Source organism: Thamnophis sirtalis, unplaced genomic scaffold (assembly GCF_051295495.1).
Source record: "Thamnophis sirtalis isolate CommonGarterSnake01/CBP01778 unplaced genomic scaffold, rThaSir2_p1.2 scaffold_4, whole genome shotgun sequence".
Lineage (NCBI taxonomy): Eukaryota > Metazoa > Chordata > Lepidosauria > Squamata > Natricidae > Thamnophis > Thamnophis sirtalis.
In genome coordinates, this window is record NW_028261384.1 from 26,298,075 (window position 1) to 26,321,213 (window position 23,139).

Genomic DNA, 23,139 nt, shown 5'->3' on the forward strand with positions numbered 1-23,139 from the left:
TTTCTGGAAAATGAAAAAAAAAACTCTAGAAGATAAAAACTATTCCAAAAAAAAGCATTTTCTTTATAATGGCAAGGAATGTTTCTGACTTGCTAATTATAATGAATAATTTTATGAAAAATCAGTATTAGTACATTAAAGTTTTATTAAAAAAAACAAGGCCACAGATTGACAATTACACTTTTACTTGAAATTATAGAGGGCCCAAAGGTTACTGTTATTTAGCCAGTTATATTTCTTGTTCTCAAAATGCTCAGCAAGCCTCAGATGATTGGAATCGCATTCATCACCAAAATGAAAGATGCCTCTAGGCAGTTCATCTTGTCTACTTAAGGGAATGGGAAGCTGGCTTTGTGGGACATGAAAGTATGAACTGAAATAAAGGCTGTACCAAAAAATAGCAGTAATGAAGCTTTGCTGCCATGTGGTCTCAACAATTAAGCAATTGATGCTTTAGTAAATAATTGTGTTGAAATTCAGTTTTTGATGAAAAAAATACTTGTCAAGATTCCACATATTCAAATTATCATGTTCAGTAAGTAAGAAAATAACCCACTTAGTATTAAACTTTTTTTTTAATTTTACCTTTGCTATCTAATAAACACACTATACTACATAAATAACAGATTACTCATGCATGTTAACATGTATAGTAGTGTATAGGTATGTTTATTAATACATATTGAGAAGAGGTATTTGGCAATAATAATATGAACAAAAATCACAGCGCTTTTTTGCAGTTAGGCTTTTATATATCCTTTATACAACTCAGGATATTAATATGCTATTTTATTTAAACCCTCCTTTGACTAATAGGTAAGCTTTAAGAATTGTATAACATCCAATAAATAGTATTTATCATTTATTCACCAGCCATACTATTATCATTTTTGCTTCATTTTCAAAAAAAGCTACATAGATAAAGAGTCAGATTTTCAGAGAAAAGCAGCAGAGATGTCATCATCTAAGCATAGTTAGTGCAAATATCAATCTATTCCCCAAACTATGATATTCTAGTACAGGCCACAACCCATTAGATGAGTTTCCTGGCAGAAAGCCTTCTGAAATAAGAACAATATAATAGTACTACCTGATATTTTTATAGTTCTTTATATTTCAGTGAGGCTTAGACATTGGGTCTCCCAAAACAGGTTGTACCCTAAGGCAGTATAATTCAAAGAAACTATATGACTGAACAAGCATGAAACAAATGAATACTATGATATTTAAGACAAACTTAATCCACTGTGCTGATACTGCCAAATAGCAGCTCACTTCCTTCTCCTTTCTGGCTGAATGAGCAGGCTTATGGATGCAAACTCACATTTTACCTATTCTATTATGGCCAAATAGGAATTAGTTTTAATACAAATCAAGTCTTTTTTCTTTAAAAAAAATACTAACATTGAAAAAGTGTTCATTTACAATTTCTCAGTGATATCAGTGTATAGTCGCAAAGTAAAGTAAGTTTGTTTTAGATACAGTCAACTGCATATCTCACATTCATTCAAAATATTGGATGAATACGAAGTCTCTTCTTAACATCAGTTTAATGAAGGGGATCGATCTGAGGTCCAAAGCAGTTCTATATAGGGCCATTTGGTCTGCAAGCAGCGCTTGATTGGTGTATCATCAGTTTGCAGCATTGGGTCTTCAAAGCCCATAATTACTGCTGTGCCTTCAACATACATGACCTGTCAAAATAGAATTATCATATATTTAATCCTATATAAATTTAAATAATAAATCCAGCTGCAAATGAATGTTACCAGAAACAGCCATTTTATACATATAAGATATTTCAAGAGCCAAAGTATTGCTACAATATATTTAGCAAAATTAAAAGATGTTTAGAACTCATTGAATAAGTTCTATTAATCAGAAACAAATTGCTGACCAGCTACATCTTTCAAGTGCGTGCTTTTGAATTTGATTAGCCCCAAGTATCAAAATGGATGCATCTTCTCATCTCATATAGCAATGGAAAACAATCCATGGTATATATGTATATTTTTACAACTCCTGAAGTACCCAAGAAGCCCTGCCAATTTGGTTCTTCTCATTGTCACTAGTTAGAGCCAACAGGCTATCTCCCCACACCCCCCACACCCCATTTTCATATGTACATTGGGGATTATCTGTTGCAATGTTGGCTAAAATCTACTGCTCTCCTTTTCTAAGGAAGTGGCAATCCCAACAATATTACAAGACATTCTCATACCTTTTCATTACAGTTAGACTGCTTCAATCCATTGTAGTGATACACAGCAAATGATTCTTGAACCTTTGGATCCTAAGAAGAAGCATAAGGCAAATCAATCTCAGATCATATACTAACACCATGTTGGAGAGTTCTGTCATTATTTTGTATTTATACAGTTTTTATTGCTTTTTACTACAAAGATAATAATGGGAACTGGTTTGGTTAGTAATTGAGACATCAGGTTAGGAGAAGGATACAGTGAGTTCTAGTCTTTCCAGCTGGATGACATTGGGCCAAGCACTTTGCTCAGCCCAACCTCATAGGGCTGGTGTTGTGGAAAAAATAGATGGTATGTTAGATATGTTCATCACTTTGAATTATTTGACAAAATAATAAAGATGGGATATAAACAAACAAACAAATACAGATAGTCCTAGATTTCAAGGACAGTTCTGACCTTTAAGGGCAATCTCACAATTGAGACCAGAATATATATTGTTAAGCAAGGGGCTTGTTAATGAGTTGTGCTCAATTTTATGATCTTTTTTGCCATGGTTGTTAAGCAAATTACTGCAGTTAAGTGAATCATGTATTCATTTAGGAAATTTGGCTTTCCCAATTGACTTTGCTTGTTAGAAGTCAACTGGAAAGGTTACAAATAGCAATCATATGACCCTGTGACATTGCAACCATTATTAATACATGCTGACTGCCAAGAACCCAAATTGTGTTCACATGATCGTGGTAATGCTGTGTTGGTTAGTAAGTGTGAGAACCAGTGGTAAGTCACTCTTTTCAGTGTGGTTGTAACTTTGAATGGTGACTAAATGAATGGTTGTAAGTCAAGGACTACCTGTAAATGTACTTCCAATGATTTATAGTAAATTAAGATTGTAATACTATGACGTTTTCACTGTGGAAGGAAAAAAGAAGATGACCAGCAGTGATGTGTATGACTCAGTGAAAGGACAGTTGAGGGAACCATTGGGAGACTTGAAAGAATAAATCATCATGGCTAAAATCCAGGATTGTCTAGAAATTCATCCAAAGAGCTAAAGAATTACAATAAGTCTCTGCATTAGCACTGGCTCTATTGAGATTTACACAATATTTATGAACAAACGTTCCATCATAGGAACACAGAAATATGGTATTACCTGTTCAGGAAAAAATTCTTGAAGAAAGGGACCTAGTAAGATGATTCCTAGTCCTTCTGGATCTAATTTTGTTTTCATGAGATTTACACTGTTACAATGAAACACACAAAATATGGCACTTTCATATTTTTGCATGACTAAAATACTTTTAAATGCCAAAAACAATCAAATAGTTGTATTTAGAATCTGAATAGCAAATGCAAAGGAATGGCATTTGGTTGCCAAAATAAGGTTATTTATAAATCTATTTAAAATCAAAGCAACAGCAATAATACAGACTCCACACTTTATTAGGTAAAGTTTTTTTTAAAAAAAGATTGCTGTCTAACTTCTGGGATTATACTTGAGAAGACTATACAATTACTGCAAATATTTCACAGCACTAACTCATCAATCGATTTTCCAAATGTCTTGCAGAAGCCAGCCCTGATTTTATTATTTATTAGGATACAGCAAGAAAATTCAATATGCAAACTGTACCAGCATTAAGCATCTCATCGAGCACACATTTAACACAATCAAGATAGCCTGTTCAAACATTATAATTTGGGTTAAAATGAAACCAAGCCACATTTAGGACCAAGAATCTCCCTTATGTAACTAATATACTTCTGATTTCATAGTTTCAGGCACATGGATAGAACCTATGCCCCTATCACTTTCTCTCTGTAGACTACATCTGAATTCTGTTCATGAATGTGGTGATAGGAAGTTTCATAACCATAAATGGAAATTATCAGTATATGTGTGCTTTTATTTTAAACCCAAGAAAGGCTAAAGCATCTTTGCAAAACTAAAGTATGAAAAGGACAAATTTTATTGACTTTTAATACTGTATTATAGAAGAAATTCACCTTCCATATTACCAAATCTTATCCCCCCCAAAATATACCATGGTGATTTGATATCATAACTGTAGGCAATTTATACTTACTAATCAGGATCTGATACAAGATCCAGGGCCTTCATTACATCTTCTAGAAGAGGATCTGGTATAAAGCCATTATCTGAAAAAAAAAGTACTTAAATTAACATTCCAGCATGTTTTTGATGACTGATTAGCACTGATAAGTATAAGTATAATATTTATTATCATTGTACTTAAATACAACAAAATTGGTTTTAATCTCACTGGTGCAAAACTATAACAGAAATGCAAAAAGAAAGAAAAAGAAAAAAAACTAGCGTGTGCATGGAGTGATTGTAGTTGTATTTAAAAGTCTCCAGCCCAAGGATAGAAATTTTAAAAGATTAAATCTTTAAACCCGTTTGTTTGGCTGGCTATACTTTGATGTCTTCTGCCTGATGGTAGAAGTGCAGAGACACTGACCAGGGTGTGAATCATCTCTGAGTATCTTCCTTAGTCTGCTAAAGCAGCGAGACCTGGCGATGTCATCCAGTGATGTCAGAGGGCAACCAATGGTTTCTTGTGCCAAATTGATCCGTAATCGAACTAGCAAACCAGCTCTGAATCCCCGCTTCTGCTTTCGCTCTCTTCGCCACCTGCTAGGCCTAACAATGATACATGGAGAGCCTGGCAGTCTTACTATGTCACTCGGTATATTATGAGACTGCTGGAAGTCGCTGGTAATATCTAGTCGACTAGAAGATCCAATCTTTAATAACTCCTTGTGTGTATAGACGAGTTTTTGCTTAACTCTACTGTGGCACCAGGAGCTCAAAGCCGCAGCGTCTAAGCGCACCGCCATCTTGGAGGAAAATACTTTTTTGATACTTTTTGAGTGGGAACAAGTCATCATTTATTCAGATATGGGTGTGAAAGGCAGTCTCATTAAGATGCTCTCATACAGGAAGGTGTAATTTGGGGAAATTTTTTACTTTTCTAGTACTCTAGGCCGGGAAACTATGTCTATTTATTTGTCATAATCACTGGCATAACACCTTGAAATGATGGAGCTTTTTAGCCTAAAACCATAAATTAACATCTATGTATTCATAGATGCAGAGAATCAGAAATAGTTGAATGCAGCTGAAGGATACAGAGTTCTACTGGGTCCTGTAAAAGTGGAGACCACCTAAATTGGGGTACTTCTTATGTGCCTCTCCTCTGATCTCCCTGTTGTCCAAACATTTTGCTCTGCTCTACCAATTATGGATGTTCCTGCCTTCCTTCCTGACCAAGCAATCAACAGATGAAAAGCAGGGCAGGATGTATGAATGATAATGGCAGATGATAACTATCATTGAAGCTACACTGTCTTCCTGTAATTTTGGTGCCCATATTCCACTGTACAGCCTCTGTCCAAGGCTTGCTAGCTTATCCAGAATGTCAAAATCAAACACTTTGATTTTGAACTTTCACCAAGCTTCTGACAAAATGTTTACATGGTTCTCTTGAGTAAGCTTAGTAGCTGTGAGTCAAGCCACCTCACAGATGAGTAACAAATTAAAGGTCAGTAAACTGGAATAAATGGGCACTGTGACATTACTGAGGTAAAAAAGATTACCAGGGCAACTACGGTTTCCTTGTTCTGTTATTTATTCTAAAATGAGGCAATTTCTATAGCAAAAAGTACAGGAATTCAGTAAAATAGACTTTCGAAATTAAAACAGTAAATTTATTTTATTTACTTAATATTTTAGTTCACATTCTATAGCTATACAAGAATCTATCTGCATTGTTAATCTATAGCTATGCGTGGGGAAGACAAACCTGGTGTTCCTTTCACTGGCCCTGATCTCAGTTCCACAGCAGCAATTACTTAACATGGTAAGTTATATTTAAGGCCTGGATAAATAGTAGCCAATAACACAGAAAATATGGATATAACATTAAAAAAAATTCCAGGCATTTTATATTACCTGTGAGAGATAACTTTACCGATGACATTTATTTCATTTTCACTTCAACCAATATATGTAGGAAGAAACTAAGGCTTATCTTCCTGATAGGCAACTGAAATGGCCTCTAGATTACTTACCCTCAGGGTCATATGTTTGAAACACCCGCCTGGCCTGCTCTGAAGGCGCTTCAGGAGCAACAAGACCCACATCCTGGGGGGAAAATCCATAAAATTTAATTGAATCTCACTGTTGTAGCTATAAGGAAAATGTTTTATAAAGGAAACATAACTTTCTAGGAGAAACCATTAGAAAAAGTCTGACAAATCTGTGTTTTTACCTCAAAAATATAGCATGAGATCTTTACATAAACGATCTAGATTTAGATAGAAAGGAACTTTAGAATTGAAAGATCATTCAGCTACTACACCAAACAGTGCTTGAAGAAACTTCAAAAAAAATATTCTATAGCCTCCTATACCTATAAACATACTGAAAAATAGCAAGCAAATGCGGTTTTGCTTGCTGTTTATATACAGCAGCTTGCCCTGCTTGTGTTGATGGCAATGTGTCTTCTTCCTACATAGCTCTCTGATTAGGTATTATTTCTGCCCTGATTTCTTCCCTGATGCTCTGAGAAAAATATTTCCATTGGATATTAAAGCTCTTGCTATAACACAAGTGAAAGAATTAGCTTTACAAAATTTCTCTCTCACTATATTTGTTACATAAAATTTTTGTTCTCCATCATTATAATTGAATAAAGCATAATTTTTATTGCAAAGTACTGAAAAGCAAACTATTCATTCACTCTAAGCAACAGTAATATTTATTGACATGTAAACTTTCCCCATATGTATTTACTTTATTTTCCAAATCTCCAAACCTCCTGCCAAACACAAGCACCCAGGTTATGCGTATTATCAAAATGCATCCTAAATTCTTTATTTTTCAAGGAAGAAATCTTATTTGTTGTTTTCCAAATTATTTTCAAAGCATACCATAACACAAATATAGGACATATAGTGTTTCATTCTTTAAATCATATTATTATTCTTACTGTCCATTTTGCTGCCATTTAAATCTAGTTTTCCTTGATAATATAGGTTTATTTTAGGAACTCATGTTTACCCTGGAAGGCAAACACACATAGTCCATTAGTATATTTTAATGAGCATTTTTCAGCTGTTTTCATTCTTACAAATCAAAAACAGCACACACAAACCCTACAGCAACAGAACTGCTGATAGAATTTCCTGGATTCTGTTTTAACAAACCATTTTTTAAAAAAACTTCCTAAATTCTGTTAATCTAAAAATAGGATGAAGCTATACACATTTACTATACAGTACTCATCAGAAAACCATTTCATATATGCTATACAGGTGTTAATCCTTTTTGGAGAAGTTACTATTCAGCCCAAGAAAAACAAAATGTTTAAAATTCTGTTAATAGCTTTTAGTGCTTAGTGCTATAATTAATTCAGGTTAGTATGGGCAAGATAGGAGAATAGTGACAGAAATATGTTCAAAAAGTTCTATACAGCTTGAAAGCTTTTCAAATATCTCTGAAATATACTACAAGTCATAAGATTGGGAAAAAAAACCCACTTAAATTTAAACTTGTTATACTAATTCAGTATAATTTAAGGCTATACTGAGTTGAGGCATGTCAAACAACCTCAGTCATTTAGATCAAAGAAGTTGCTATATATAACGAGAACTTTTCAAGTTTCTTCTTAGTAAAGAAAACTTTTTTTTTTTTTAAAAATGGACTTAATTTCATCTTCTATTTATTTCAATTTTATAGCCCTATATTGGCGTAAGCAACTTCACTTAAATATATCCAGCAATTAACTGCTTTTCATATATTTGATAATTATATTCACACTGTGCTCAAAGCACAATAGCTAACTGAAATTATGACCACAGTGATATAAATTAAATTATTCTTTAATCCTATGACTAATTTATAGTATACAATTAACATTCAGATTGTTTTAAAGTAATGTATCAGAATTGGATTTAATATTATATTACTATATTGAATATGTTAATATGCCACAGCATAAACAAAATAGTTTAATATGAAATTATGTGTAATAATCTAAACTGTTTGCATAATTTGTGTATTTCTTTTCTCACAGGTACCAATGTATATTACAAAATATTCAATTAAAAATAACATCCAGAACAACTAAATGAAACCCAAGACTAAGATTTCAAAATATTCTTACATTGTCTTCTTAAAACTAGTCTCTTATTAGGGAGTAATAAAACATTGCATATATTGGTGTACACATTTCAACACAAAGAGACAATGAAGAAAATCAAAGACTCGTTTCTTACCACTTCAAAAGACAACATGAAATGAATTTGCAAGGTTATTTAATTGCACTTGTAAAGAATGAAACGAAATGCTGTATACAAGAATATATGCAACGTAGGTGGGCAGTCAACAGCTGTCAAATACATTACTCTCTACAGGATGATCAAATAGTTAACAGGCGACAAACAGACTTGTAAATTTTTGTCATCCATATAATTGTACCAGTATTCACCAAGTCTCAACATTTCTTCTCTACATATATTAAGATGCTTTGAAGTCAGCTGTAAAGCATATAGCAGATAAATTCAACTAAATGTGAAAAGATGAGTAACTTGTTTTGAAGAATACAACAAATTCATACTAGTTTTTAACTAGATTTTTAAATATATACTTTCAATTCTTTGGATCTTGAATACAAAGAATAATGTGTTTATAAAGAACAGAATAGGACAGTATTGCTTTCATTTCTCAAGTGGTACAAAATAAAATACTGGTAGTTTGCATCACATCCTCCTTTACTCCTTTTTTCAATAGGTTAATTCTTATTTGTTCATATTTAAAATGATACAGTTTTATGGTCACAACATTTCATATTATATATTCAGATATAGTCAATCTTGATTTGCCTTCAATAAAAAACCACTGTTTATGAAACTTTCTGAAAATATTGTAGTTCATATACTATAGTATCTACACTTATTTAAAATATAAAAGATTTTGCAATTATTTCATTTAGAAGTAAACTGCTAAAACTTTGAAAAGGAAGTAGATAGAAACGATTTTTCTTCCAAATAAAAAATGAATTCAACTCACTAGGTGTATAAACAATTCTATTTTCGTGGTCCACAGTTAGTCATGAGGAGTAAAACCTTTCAGATTATCATATTTAATATCTATACACAGTAAGATTATATATATATATATATATATATATATATATATATATATATATATATATATATATATATGTGTGTGTGTGTGTGTGTGTGTGTGTGTGTGTGTGTGTGTGTGCGCGCACGCACGCATACGTACACACACACGTACACAAACACATATATACATATATATACATATATATATACACACACACACACACATACACATATATATATATGCTAGATTCAGCAATACAGAAATGGCATAACTTTGCTTACTGATATAATTCTGCCTCACAGGAATATATCTTAATAAAGAGACTATAATGCAGTTTAAAGCTTGGTTTTGATCATGAACACTTATATCATTAATGCTCAAGATAAAATATGATTCTTTAGTCTTTCTGGAAATTCATTACTTTTACTTAATATTTTCCTCATTAAAGTTTCTTGAACTCCCTTATGTGATGCTTCTGTTATTTTTAATTTTCTGCTCTTTATTTTTATCTTTTTTTTAAAAAAATCACCCAGTTACTGCAAATTTGACGGGAGCTGAATAATGAAAGATTTAATTCAAGTTTGGAATAATGCTGAAGTGAAGCAAATTTCACCTCTTCAGCTCATCAAAAACCAATTCAATATAAGCAATGGCAGAGCCATTTCTTTTTTTGATTAGTGGTTCTGGATTAAATCAGAACAATCCTTTATTTGCAGCACTGAAAAATCACAGATTACAATACATATAATACAATACATAACTTTCTAAAAATAGCCATGTATGGATTTGTTGTTTCTGAAAAAATATTAAAGGGGTTTTGTTTCTCTGCCATACCAAACAATCAAGAAAGTTTTGAAGATATTTCAATCATAACAAGCCACATTTTTAAAACATTTTTAAGTTCAATAGATTTAGAGAAATATCTTTCATTTAACTTTCAATATTACCAATCTGTTTTGCAAACACTATTGTATGGAAAAACTATTATACTTTAAGAAAAACTCAAAAAATATTATTTGGCCCTAAACATTGAAATAAAAAAGGAAGGAATCCTACCTTGGCAAAAAAGACTGTAAGATGAGTTTCACTGCCAAGTATCCAAATAGGGAATTTTGGAGACTTCAAGTAGGATCCAACCTAAGAAAAACAAGAACATTAAAGCAAAACAAAACAAAACAAAAAAGAATTAGCACATTTCTAATGGAGCAGATAATGCATACTTCTGCTTCAAAATATTGTTGGGTAAACAAGACTCAGAGTACTCTTAAGGAAAAGAAGTTATATCTGGACTTCTGGACATCTAACTATGACTTAAATTGCATTCCAAGATAAAGTATCATAGATCAGGGGTGAGAACCAGTTGTTATTTAACTTCTCTACCAAAATAAGAAAATATAAAATGGAAATTCAGTATGGCATTTGGTAAAGGTATTAATTTATAACAGTAAGATTCAGATTAAGGTCTGATCATGAAAAACATTAGATAATTTTTAGCCAGACTTTCTCATAGAGCCTTATGTAGCTATCAAAAGTGTTGCTGTGAGGTTAAAGTGAGGTGAGATATGTCAAGCTGATGGAGTTATTTGTATTGGAATGAAAAAAGATGTTTCAGAACATAGTGAGATGCTTGTATAATACTTTTCAGCAACTGCTTCAGCAACAGTCTTTTTCCTGGATCATGCAGCAACCTTCCACAGCTGTAATACAATCTTAGGAAAGGACATGTTTGGTTTAAGAGTTGCCAGCAGATGTTACTTGTATTCCTACATGTGTTCAGAAACACATTTTCTGCTCTGTATTCTAAGCATCACATAGACCTAATAAATGTTAATGCCTAACTCCTGATATAATAAACAGAGTTAAGCATGCAACAAAAAATTAAATTTCCAATTGGAAATAATCTGATCTCTTTTAACTTTTACTGTAACAGTGAATGATTCTTTTAAAGAAGAAAGTTGTAAAAACTGTCCGTTTGTCTATCTATCATCTATCTCAATATCTAACTCTAATTTTATAGCACAGTTATCATTCATGCTTACATGCCCTACCCAAATACTACAAAAAGTCCATATATAGCATTGTATTAATTTGTTCAATGTAGAAATAAATGAGATGTTGGTATAAATATAATAAATGAATATGTTTAAGAGGTGAATTGGTATAATTTGGGGCATTAGATATTGGTATTTCATAGGAAACTACTGAAGTAGCGAAAACAAAGAACCAAATCAAAAACTTAAAAGATACCATCCAGGATCGCAAGTTGATAGTTTATGTAAAAAGTATGTAATTGTCTCTAATATAAGAAATTTAAGATAACACTGGGTAATGCTTTCAATCATTAGACATAAGTGAATTGTTTTTTCAAGTCATATAATTCATCATGCTTTCACATGACAGGTTTTAAAAAACTTACCTTACAATATCTCAGGGATTCCATAAGAGTCAAAAAACCAACAGCTCCTTGTTTATTAATTCCAAGTAATTCTAAAGAGAGACAAAATTCCTGTATTTGATTATTCAAAGTCTGATTCATAGCTCTTTTTCTTAGTTACACTATACAATGAAATTTTTGTTCTATATTAACAAAGTGAATGGCAAATAAAAATATATAGAGGGAGTAATACAACTCAAGTAAGTGACATTAAAATAATATTTTTCTATTTTCAGTATTTTTTATGTTTAATGAAGCAAACAAACAAATAGTAACCGAAAAGCATACATCAGCAAAGGACTACACAACTGAAGAATTAGAACAAATTCTTATGAATGGAAGGAACTGCTAGAATACAAAGGAATACAAAGGAAACTAAGCTAAAGAAACTAAAATTGTTGGCTTTAGGCAACATTACAATTTTTGAATACACATATCACATTTATTTTGAGGTAGAACATATATGCAGGATCTCAGTAAAAAAGCTCATATATCTGACAAAGAAAAATTTTAAAAACTAATAGGGCAAAAGTACTATTTCTCATGGACTGCCCTTCAAAATTGTAACAGAGGACACAGCAATTATTAATAATAAGAGTCAGAATTTTATATTAGCCATTATAATTTAAAGTTTGTGGGATTAAACAAAGCAAGGATGTAAAATTTCTATTTGAAGATCACTTCAACCAAACCCATAACTGGAGCTGATAGCAATAGAAAGTTTTATTCATTTAACACGTAAAAATTTTCCACACAGTTATTTCAAGCTGTTTCTTTAAAACATAAAACAGTTGTAAGTCTTCCAATAATAATTTGCTTCTAATCAAATTGCAACACATGGCAACATATGCAACATACACATGGTTAAACAAAAAGTGATATGGGGATTAAACTTCAATTCAGACATGATCACAAGACTAAACTCAAGGATAGAATCTGATACATTTTTTAGCAGGACACTGTCACAGCAATTTGATTGCATAAAAACACTTTGAGAGATCCACTTTTAAATTAGCAGTGAAAAACTCATTTGCACACACAGTCATAATGAAACAGCACTTCAGTACCATTTAATGATTTTGGAGAAACATTTTTATCTTATTCTAAAAGCTTTATTTTTTTCTTTATGGGCTACTGCCCTCTTGTGGATTTAAAAATACTGCACTTATTTATTGACGGGATGCAGGTAATTCTTAATTTATAGCCACAATTAATCCTAAACTTTTAATCATGTCAAGCTATTATGTACCAGATTTAATTTTATGCCTGTTTTATGATCATTAAGTAAATCATAGTCATTAAGTAAATCACATGGCCATACGTCTGAATTTAGCTTATTCAATGGGTGTTCCCCCCCCACCTTCCGAAAATGACAAAAAGTCACAAAACATAATCACGTGGACATGGAACACTGCAATTGATTGCAAATGTGAGTCAGTTGCCAAGTGTTCAAAATGTAATCATGTCACCAAGGTGATAGTGAGATAGTTGTAACTTCAAGAATGAATTATAAATAACTTTTTTTAGTACATTGTAATTTCAGCTGTCCATTAAGCATCAGTAATAAGTCAAGGAATAGCTGTAGTTTAAAGTCTGATATGCAACAATTGCTGAAAAATGAAAGTGTTGCATCAGATTTTGGCAAGAAAGTAGAATGATTATTTAATGTTATATTTTCCCTTTTAAGATCAAAGATATTTCAAGGCTGTAAGATCAAATTCTTAAAGGATGAATTAACTGCACCTTTAGAAGGAAGGAGCTCAGGGCTCTGTACAATATAAGGTGTTTTTTATATAGCTCAATTGTTATTTCTATCTAACTTTAGATGATGATAGTTTAAAATACTAGGTCAAACTGAAAAGTCAAGGAATCACCATCAAAAATCTATTCTACCTAAAAAGGCAATATAGCAGATTAGTAAAATTATAATTTTCTATGGTGTACAATTTATTTGAAATATTATTGATGTTAAATTCTATTTCTTATATTTTAGGCCTGAAATAAAATCTTATGAGAAAAGAGTTTATCAATAAAACTAGAAAGTTGTGGAAAATAAGCTTGATTGCATACCTGTAGGGATTATCATTTCTGTTTTATTCATTTTAAACAGATCATTCCAATGAAGATACAAGATTAATTCATCTGAATTGCGTGCAATTCAAATTCAAAGCAAATAAATACTTTTTTTAAAAATTCAACATTACTATAAGGCAAATCAAATTCATACTTACTCATTCCTGAGCATTCCCTATCTCCATCCCAGACATTAGATACTGCAAATCCCGTCAGCAGAAGATTAATTAAACTTTGGCTTAAAAGGCAGAAGAAAAGGTTTTTGATAATTGCACTGTTTCTTTTTGCTAAAAAAAGTTTAGATATTTTAAACTCCACACTCAACTGAATAGTAAAACACAGTATCATCTGCATACACTTTTTTGAATAACCAAGACATTCATTTTAGATTACAAGTTGTAAAAAGTTAACTTTCCATACAATTTTGTAAGAGTTACTTACAATAAGTAATAAATATTACATAAAAAGCCAGTTACACATATTTTTATCGTGATGATTAATTATTACACAATTAATGCTATTTCTAAGCTAGCATTTGTTCCATCACTAGTTTAAGGAAGATAGAAATAACAAAGCTTACCTTCCATGACCATAAACAGGATCTATCAATGGTTCGGATGAATCTTCAATTTCATTTTTTATATTTTCAATGCCCTTAAAAATTATAGGATAATGTCCACATATTTGTACTAAGAAAAATATTTTTCCAATTCTTTAGCATGCATATTAATAGGTTTTAGCTATTCTGAAAGTTAGTTGTGACTGAAAATTCAAACAAGTGCCTTACCTTACAACTTGTTTACTTTTTCATATAATTTAATTGCCAATAGGTATTATCCTATACAATATCCTCTTCTGTTGTAGTATAAAACTAAAAGCCACTCATTCATTCTAGAATCTCTCAAGAAATTCCAGGCTGTATATAGCAAAACCTCCATATTTTTGAGCAAAGATTTAAAATTCAGCATATATATAAGTATTATTAGTCTTTAAAATACAGTGTATTTTATTCTGTTCATCTTAGGAGCAAAAAATACATTATTTAAAAGATCCTTTAATCTTTTAAATAGTCTTCCTCTAACCAACCTATTATAATCATTTCAGAAACAAACCTAAGAGATCTAGCAAAGACCAGAACCTACAGCTACATAAACATCCATACATATACACAGGCATATTTGTACTAGAAGCCTAACTCATATAATTTAATGAAGCTATTTTAGAAGTTCTAAAGTAGAGTTTTAAAAACACACCTTAGTAAGTATCACAGAATATAGAAAAAGGAGCACTCCAAATTTATTTGTCCACATTGTGTGGTGATTCCAGACTGCATCCTTGAAATCAGAAAAGTTGGCATATGAACGCTTGCTAAAGGTTAAAAATAAAAGTCAGTTAGGCATTCAGTACTTGTGATTAATGTAAATGCAATATAACTAAGAACAATTATCTATTGGGAAAATCAGTGGTTGTAGCAGGTATACATTATTAGTGGTATCAATATAGCAGAATAAATCAAAATTTTAGAAAGAAATGTTTAAGGTTTCACATCTGAAAAGATTTGACATGTTATAAAGTAACTGGGTACCTTATTAAAATTTCCACCATGTTTATACAGGTTATGTTTAATGTATGAAAACAGGCATTTTATACAAAGGCTTGGAAATGTATAGAATGCCAAAATGGGATTCTATATAAAGCCAACTTTTCAGAAACATATATATTGTAAATTAATGCATGTATATATGGATTAAATGTATAGGTTGCCCAATTCATGACTTTAGGCAGTATACAGCAGTATACAAATTAAAAACAGATTTGATACAATAACATTTAAAGGCATATTCTTCCTAAACTAGCATCTGGAAAAACGATCAAGTCTTCATGGTCCATTTAAAGGATGTCAGTTTGCAGCCAACACTAGCCTCCAGAGTACACTATCTCAAAGAGCAGGTGTCATGATGGAAAAGGCACATCACCTGGGATCCATAATAATCAGAGCCTACCCACTGGGTCAAAATTTATTCAGTGATCAGGAACAATGGGAGAAAAACAGTCCAGCAGACAACCAGGTGCACACCCTAACTGAAGGGTTATATAGGTCAAAGTAAATACTTTTAATTGTAGTTGAAAACTTACTGGTAACCATTGTGGCTCACAGAACAGAGGTGTCACAGATAATTATTATTACTATTAAGTTTATTTCTCTGCCTATCTCGTGGATTGAGACTTTAATAATTTTTAAATTTGTAAAGGTGTCAAAACTATTGGACAAAACTAGGTCTGATACAGAAAATTATAGCTCAAAGAGTCTGTACACTTAACACTCCTTTTTCTCTCTATTTTAAAAATTCATGTAAAATATCAAGTGTTATTTCCTACCACTCCTAACAGTATGTTTCTTTCTGGTTTTAAAGCAGCAGGTTGCATGAGCATAAGCAGGTTTAATCTTGATGTTGAGTCACATGGGATAAAACAATACAAAGCTTATATCTTAAAATGATAATTTTGAATATTTTAAGTGCTGCAACATGTTACTTACTAAATTAATGCATGAAATCGTTCAAAGCCAAATTCTTCCACAGCCAAGGCAGCTATATACAAGAAATACTTTTTAGTACAGACAACCAAAACTGACAGAAACACACAGCAAGCTGGAATACTTTCAAGCTTTTCATAACGAAAGTCACCCCCCCCCACCTTCTTTCAGTACAACTTTTGTTACATTGTACATGCCAGTTTAATGAAATTAAGAGTCAATATTGTCAAGATTACAAAACCACTGAATTTCAACAGCTTTGCAAACTAACCAGAGTCAGTTTGACATGAATTATGAAAACTACTGCAGGAAAATCATCAACCACAAGTGTAGTTTTTCCTAAAAGGATAACTTAGAATTGGATTTCAGAACAGAATTAGTGTAATTAGTGTTTCATTTTTCTCAAATTGTTTCACTACACCAGCAAACTAGGAGCATGCATCTTTTAAATAAAATATTTTGCACTTTTTAATAACTAACCAAACAGTAAAAAAAATGCTACATTTAGTGCTTTTCCAATTCAAACTTTTTACTAACTTTTCTCACTTTTTGAGAGAGAAATTAAAGGGAGTTTTTCAATGTAACCGATACCTAATCTGTTTAAAGGTTCTAAGTGGAATTTATTGGAATTTACTTGCTGAATTTCATATGTAATGAAAATAAGTGATTTATGGTTAGATTAACATAACAGTGCTGTATCTATTATAAATATAAGTACTTATTTAATTAAATTTATTAACCGCCATTTTACCACATACCACAGGTAACTGGGCAGTTGACAATAAATATCTAAAGAATGATTGTAGATTTTGAATTCTATAAAAAGAATTCTACTTTTGATAAAAGAAACACAGCTGCATGTCAGATAAATATATCAAATAAGAAAAGAAATAAATCTTAATATTAAGCTACTTGGTGGTTAATAAAATATATAATGTGAAGCTTTGTGTAATAAATACATTTGGAACAGCATCTAGGTATAAACAATAAGTCTCAATGAAAAATAGATATATTTATTGCATCTAATAAAATATCAAATCATCAATAGGCTATAAGAATAAGGAATAAGGAAGTTTGAACCAATGAACCTGCATTATTTTAGTCAATGTAAAACAAACAAATCAATTATATAAATTATTGTCATCAATTTCACTTGAACACTGAGCAATAGTAAAGAACAGAGAAACAATAGAAAGAGGAACATACTATAGAAATCAAAGTCTTTATTTCTAAACAAGAGAGTTTAATCTCTCTAATCTGATTAATAATTATTTAATAATATGAATAGACAAGATATAAGAAATGAAAAACCTCAATTTTTGTTTTTGCAATTACCAACTCCAATATATTTTACTATCAGAATGAGTTTCATAATTGCATTTTTGTTCCATGAGAAGTGTGTACCAGAACAAGGATAATAACAACTGCTTTTCAACTAATTCCTTTAAAATGGAAAGAAGCAATAAATCATAAGCATATTCCAGTGATTATAAACAAAGCACTAAATAGGAAAGCTCAGCATTTTTTTCCTTAGCACTTGTTATGTATCATGGAGCAGTATCATTTTACTGACAAATTTATTTTAACACCCTGTCAAAGAAAGCATTATTTAACTTAAATGAGCCTTAATGTGATGGATTGATATAAATGGGTTGCATACATCATCTGTGTTACCAACATTAATGCAAAATCTGTGGTACTCTAATTTACTGTATGACTAAACAGTGGCCTTCTTTACCAAGCTATTTGAGGCACAACTAAACAAAACTATACCCTAATCAGGTGATGTTCCATTTTTCCCCCCAAATAAAATCTGAGTTGTAATGGAATAGCTGCATGCTTAAATTTTCTTTTTCATATTCCTGGGTTAATATAAATCAGTGGCCCCACATATGAAAAGAAAATTAGTAAATGAAGGTACTCCTCAACTTTTGACTGTAATTAAGCTTGGAATTTTGATTGTGAGTTATGATGGGTTAAGAAGGTCATCACATGACCCCATCCTATTTTATGTTTTTGTGGCAGTCATTAAATAAATGTCAGATTCATTAACAAACCCATTTTCTTCCAATGGGCATTTTATGCTGGAAACTAGCAAAAACACCTCTCCAAAATACTGGTCATGTGACCATGAGATGCTGCAAATAGTCATAAATATGAGCCAGTTGCCAAGCATTCATAATGGGAATATATGATCACACAGGGAGGAGAATGTGGCCACTGGAACTCTGTAATCAGACCATAATGGGGATGTCCATTGAAACCTCGACAATAGCTAAGTGACCAATTGCTAAGCAAGGGCTACCTATAATTCATTTAAAGCTTTTACAATCTTATCAAACATTATTCCTTCACTATAAAATGGTTAGCGCTCTTCATGAATCAATCACTTGAAAATAAGAATATATGTTTCATATTCATTCATGTATTTCACCAAAATATACATTTCCGTAGGCTTAAAAGGATAATAAATATTTTACTGGAAAACAAATTACATGGACTGCACAAGTATTAATGATATATTAATGACGATATTCAACTAAGTTTTGGATGAAAAAATTAAAGGACACTACTGTGGGAATTTTTCCACAGCAGCGACTACTCTGAAAACATTCCACCTATATACTCGAGTATAGGCCGACCCGAATATAAGCCGAGGCACCTAATTTTACCACAAAAAACTGGAAAAGTTATTGACTCGAGTATAAGCCTAGGGTGGGAAATGCAGCAGCTACCGGTAAATTTCAAAAATAAAAATAGATACCAATAATGCCATTGCCCATTGAATAACATATACAGCCTGCCTGTGCCCATTAAATATACAGTAGCCATTGTAAAAATTTGCTCTGGATAACAAATTATTATCACACAATACCGGTGTATTCAATGAAATACTTCACTCACCTCATGATGCTGATGTCCCGCTGTGATGATGATGCGCGGGAGCGATGTCCCGCCTCCTATGACACATGGCACAGTGATTCCTATCATTGGATCACTGTACCAGAGGAGGTGGGACATCACTATGTGGCTGCTTGCCATAACAAGGAGGAGGTGGGACATCGTTGCAGAGCGGCAGGAGGGGGAGGAAGGGGAATCGTAAGACAGCCCTGCATTACATTAGAACGTGAGGAGGGGGGATGGTGCGGTGCGCTCTGCGCGGCAAACTGACACAGAGGGAGGGGAAACTCACAGGGGCGCCGGGCCATTCACGAGCGTCACCCAGCGGCATGGCCCCGCCCCTTTTTCTCCTCCATTTCGGGCAAATTTTTCACTGACTCGAGTATAAACCGAGGCGGCTTTTTTCAGCCCAAAAAGTGGGCTGAAAAACTCTGCTTATACTTGAGTATATACGGTAACCAAAAGTTTTATTTTTGATACCGTTGTACAGGTGGAAACATATTTAGTTCTTCCATTAGGCTAAAACAAAATAAAAAATAAACAAATAGGAAGTACGACAATTTAGCCAGTAAATATTACAATCATACCAAATAGGAACTGGATATATGAAAAATATTTCAAAACTGGAATGAATTTAAACTGAAGTTTCTCATTCTGAATTTACTGGAAGTGGCCCACTTTTGAAACATGCTTCTCTATATTTAATTGATCAGAGTGCTTATGATTAGGGTTTGGAATGCGTTGTCTAAGGTTGAAATATTTCAGCTTGAAATGTTTATAAACTTCCAATTAGGTATTGAGACAATAACTAATATGGCTTTAGAAAACAAAAGCAACAAAAAGCTTAAATCAAAATAACAATAGCACTTAGACTTATATAACACTTCATAATGCTTTACAGCCTTCTCTAAGAGGTTTAAATTTGTCCCAACAATCTGGCTCCTTATTTTACTGTCCTTGGACGACAGGTTGAGGTAACCTTGAGCTGGTGAGGATTGAATTCCAGGCAGTGAGCTGAATTAGCCTGCAAAACTGTGTCCTAACCACTGTGTCACCATGGCTCCAAAAAGTTACTATAAATAATATTTTTAAAAGAATTACAGCATCAACTGTACTATTAGGTGTAAGTCAAGAAGAATGTAAACAATATTATAATGTAACATATTTTACATTAAAATATATTTTAACTAGTAAAGATTAATTTTTCAATGTATTTTTATTTATGTAAAAATACAAACTTTATTTGCTTATTTGAAAATATTTCAGTAAGAACTTCAAAGTATCATTAATTAGACCAGAGGGATTTTTCTAAACGTCTCCATATTAAATATTATTGCATTATAGAACAAACTGACCTACAGTTTTATTGTCCATTATTGGTACTGTCTGCTAATAGATTGATTTTATACCAGGACTGTACAAGAACTTGGATCTACTGAATGAAATGAATGGATTCCTTCCCATTGCAGGAAGGATTAAGAGCAAGTAGAAGAAACACTTTCTGTGAATCAACCCCCATCATTTCTTCAATGAAGCTTTACTTTTGAGTGCTTAATTTAAAATTATATCTGTATCCACATTTATATTTTACTGATATATTATTAACGTATTAGGTTATGAACATTGCATATCAAGCATATTCTAATATTAGAAAAGATCATTGAGTGTGTTTAAGAAAGAGAGGAGGATATATCCTTCAAGATCACATTTGCTATCTGTAGATTATCTTGATTCTCAAAAAAAAAGTTTATGCAGTAATGAGTTACCTGACTTATTTGGACCCAATCAGATTCAGTCAGAATATCAACAATATAAATATTGTAGCCTAGGCTTAAAATATTTCTAAACTACTGTACGTCTATCAAACTTAGACTACGAGGTGTAATGAAAATTAGGAACAGAGGACAAAATGATCTGTAGAATCATATTAAATAATTCTATATCTTAATAAATACATTTTGTATAAAAAGCACAAAGTATTCTGACTCATATTACACAAAATATCTTACATGATTGTTCCTCTTGATTGCTTGACTCTGCTGAACTTTCAGAAATATTAGAAGTATCTTCCACAGGGTTTCCTCTTTGCCATGTTGCCAAAGAGTAGGACTCTGATTGATCAGAGCAAGTCATTTCCAAAATTTCACATAATGCATGACAAAGGATATTTTTCTGCTCTTCTTCTGAAATATTCAAAGTCAGAACAGACAAAAGATTTGACCAGGAACTTGCATGCAAAACATGTAGCAATATTCTTTATACAATCTAATACTGAGTCTTCCTCAAATCCCAGCAGGTTTAAGGCAATTTAAGAAAAGAACTGACAATCAATGACTTTGGATTTGGATTTCATCAATTTCCTGGGAACTATCCAATACTTTTGTCAGATCAGATTTCTAAATTATTTAAAATATTGGACACGACAAGAAAGTATTTTGGAATTAACTGTTTTGCCTTTGCCTGGCTCATTCTCTCCTTCAGTTACACTACTCATGTTGGCTCATTTGATACAAATCTAGTTCAGAGAAATAGGAATAAACCTTGGCATACCTTGAACTCTTGCATCCCCCTCTATTTCATCCTTATCAAGTATAGTCAAGAAGAAAGGCAATTAGGTTAAATAAGTATGGATATACTGATTTGGTTAGACTGATCCTAACTGTAGTTAGTATATCTTTCATATATATATATATATATATATATATATATATATATATATATATATATATATATATATATATATATATATATATATATATATATATATATATATATATATATATATATATATATAATGTTTGTATGTATGTATGTATATATATATATGTATATATATATTTATATTTATATTTATATTTATAAACAAACTGGTGGCCCATGGGCCAGATGCGTCACACACGGGCCACGCCCACGGCAGCTCTGCAAAGGCAAAAAATGTCACAATACGTCATGATACATCACGTGATGTGATCGAGTTTGATATTTGTGAGTTAGAATAAGACATCCTGGAATAAATTAAAGGCAAGCAATACTTCACTATTTTTGAATGTGTCAATAAAGGCAAAGTTTAGATTAGCCAGCTGGATCCAATATAGAGTTTAAATCAGAAAGTAGCCGCATCTCTTCCATTCCTTCAACAATGCCAAAGAAAAGGAGGATGAGTTTGTTGTTAGACAGTCCTCTCAGCCCAAACCGTCCGACAGGGTTGTTATTGTTGTGGGAAAATAGGAGGAGAAAGATATGCAAGATATGTTTGATGTCTTGAGTTGTTTGTAAAAATAATAAAGGCAAGAAACAAATAAATAGCCAGGTGTTTTTTTCCCCTTCTGAACATAGTAGTCAATAAGTCCTAGCGTGCAAGTTAGAAAGAAGTATATATTATAAATTACTGCTGCTTGCTTAATTTGTATGTTGATTCATTCTGCAGGATTGGGTTTCCTGTTAGACTTATAAGCCTAAATTCTATTTTTAAGTTCAATGTTACAATTCTATTTTTAAAATCATCAGCAAATGCATAATCTTCTCTGAAATATGCAGATTAAGAAACACTGACTATAAATAATAACTATTGTTTGGTTTAGCATATATCATTTTTCAAATTTGGCATTATAACCCTCTTGTAGATGTAAGTTCATAGTTACCTTGACACTCTCTCCAGGTAGATTTCTCACAAGTAAATAGCTTCTTCAGAAGGAGTGCCTTATATTAAAGACAATATTGACATATCAGAAATGTATTGTTTGATCTTCAGTGGTGCAAAGAGTTTTCATTTTCAATATTGGTTTAATATTGGGGGGGGGACAGATTTATAAATATTCCCCAATACTGATGT

General features: G+C 32.0%; 1 protein-coding gene across 2 annotated transcripts in view; it reads right to left on the bottom strand.

Annotated features, from left to right (window-relative positions):
• Positions 1–650: 650 nt before the first annotated feature.
• Positions 651–23,139, bottom strand: part of MINDY3 (MINDY lysine 48 deubiquitinase 3) — a 28,767-nt gene continuing 6,278 nt past the window's right edge. For both annotated transcript variants that reach the window (XM_014052187.2, XM_014052185.2), the window contains exons 4-16: positions 22,949–23,006; positions 21,317–21,490; positions 16,410–16,461; positions 15,124–15,238; positions 14,451–14,524; positions 14,029–14,108; positions 11,780–11,850; positions 10,420–10,500; positions 6,303–6,375; positions 4,295–4,367; positions 3,361–3,448; positions 2,222–2,293; positions 651–1,694 (exon numbers count right to left, since the gene is read on the bottom strand). In XM_014052187.2, coding sequence (XP_013907662.2) covers positions 1,545–1,694; positions 2,222–2,293; positions 3,361–3,448; positions 4,295–4,367; positions 6,303–6,375; positions 10,420–10,500; positions 11,780–11,850; positions 14,029–14,108; positions 14,451–14,524; positions 15,124–15,238; positions 16,410–16,461; positions 21,317–21,490; positions 22,949–23,006 — 1,161 coding nt within the window. In that variant the 3' untranslated portion in view covers positions 651–1,544. The remainder of the gene's footprint in view (positions 1,695–2,221; positions 2,294–3,360; positions 3,449–4,294; positions 4,368–6,302; positions 6,376–10,419; positions 10,501–11,779; positions 11,851–14,028; positions 14,109–14,450; positions 14,525–15,123; positions 15,239–16,409; positions 16,462–21,316; positions 21,491–22,948; positions 23,007–23,139) is intronic.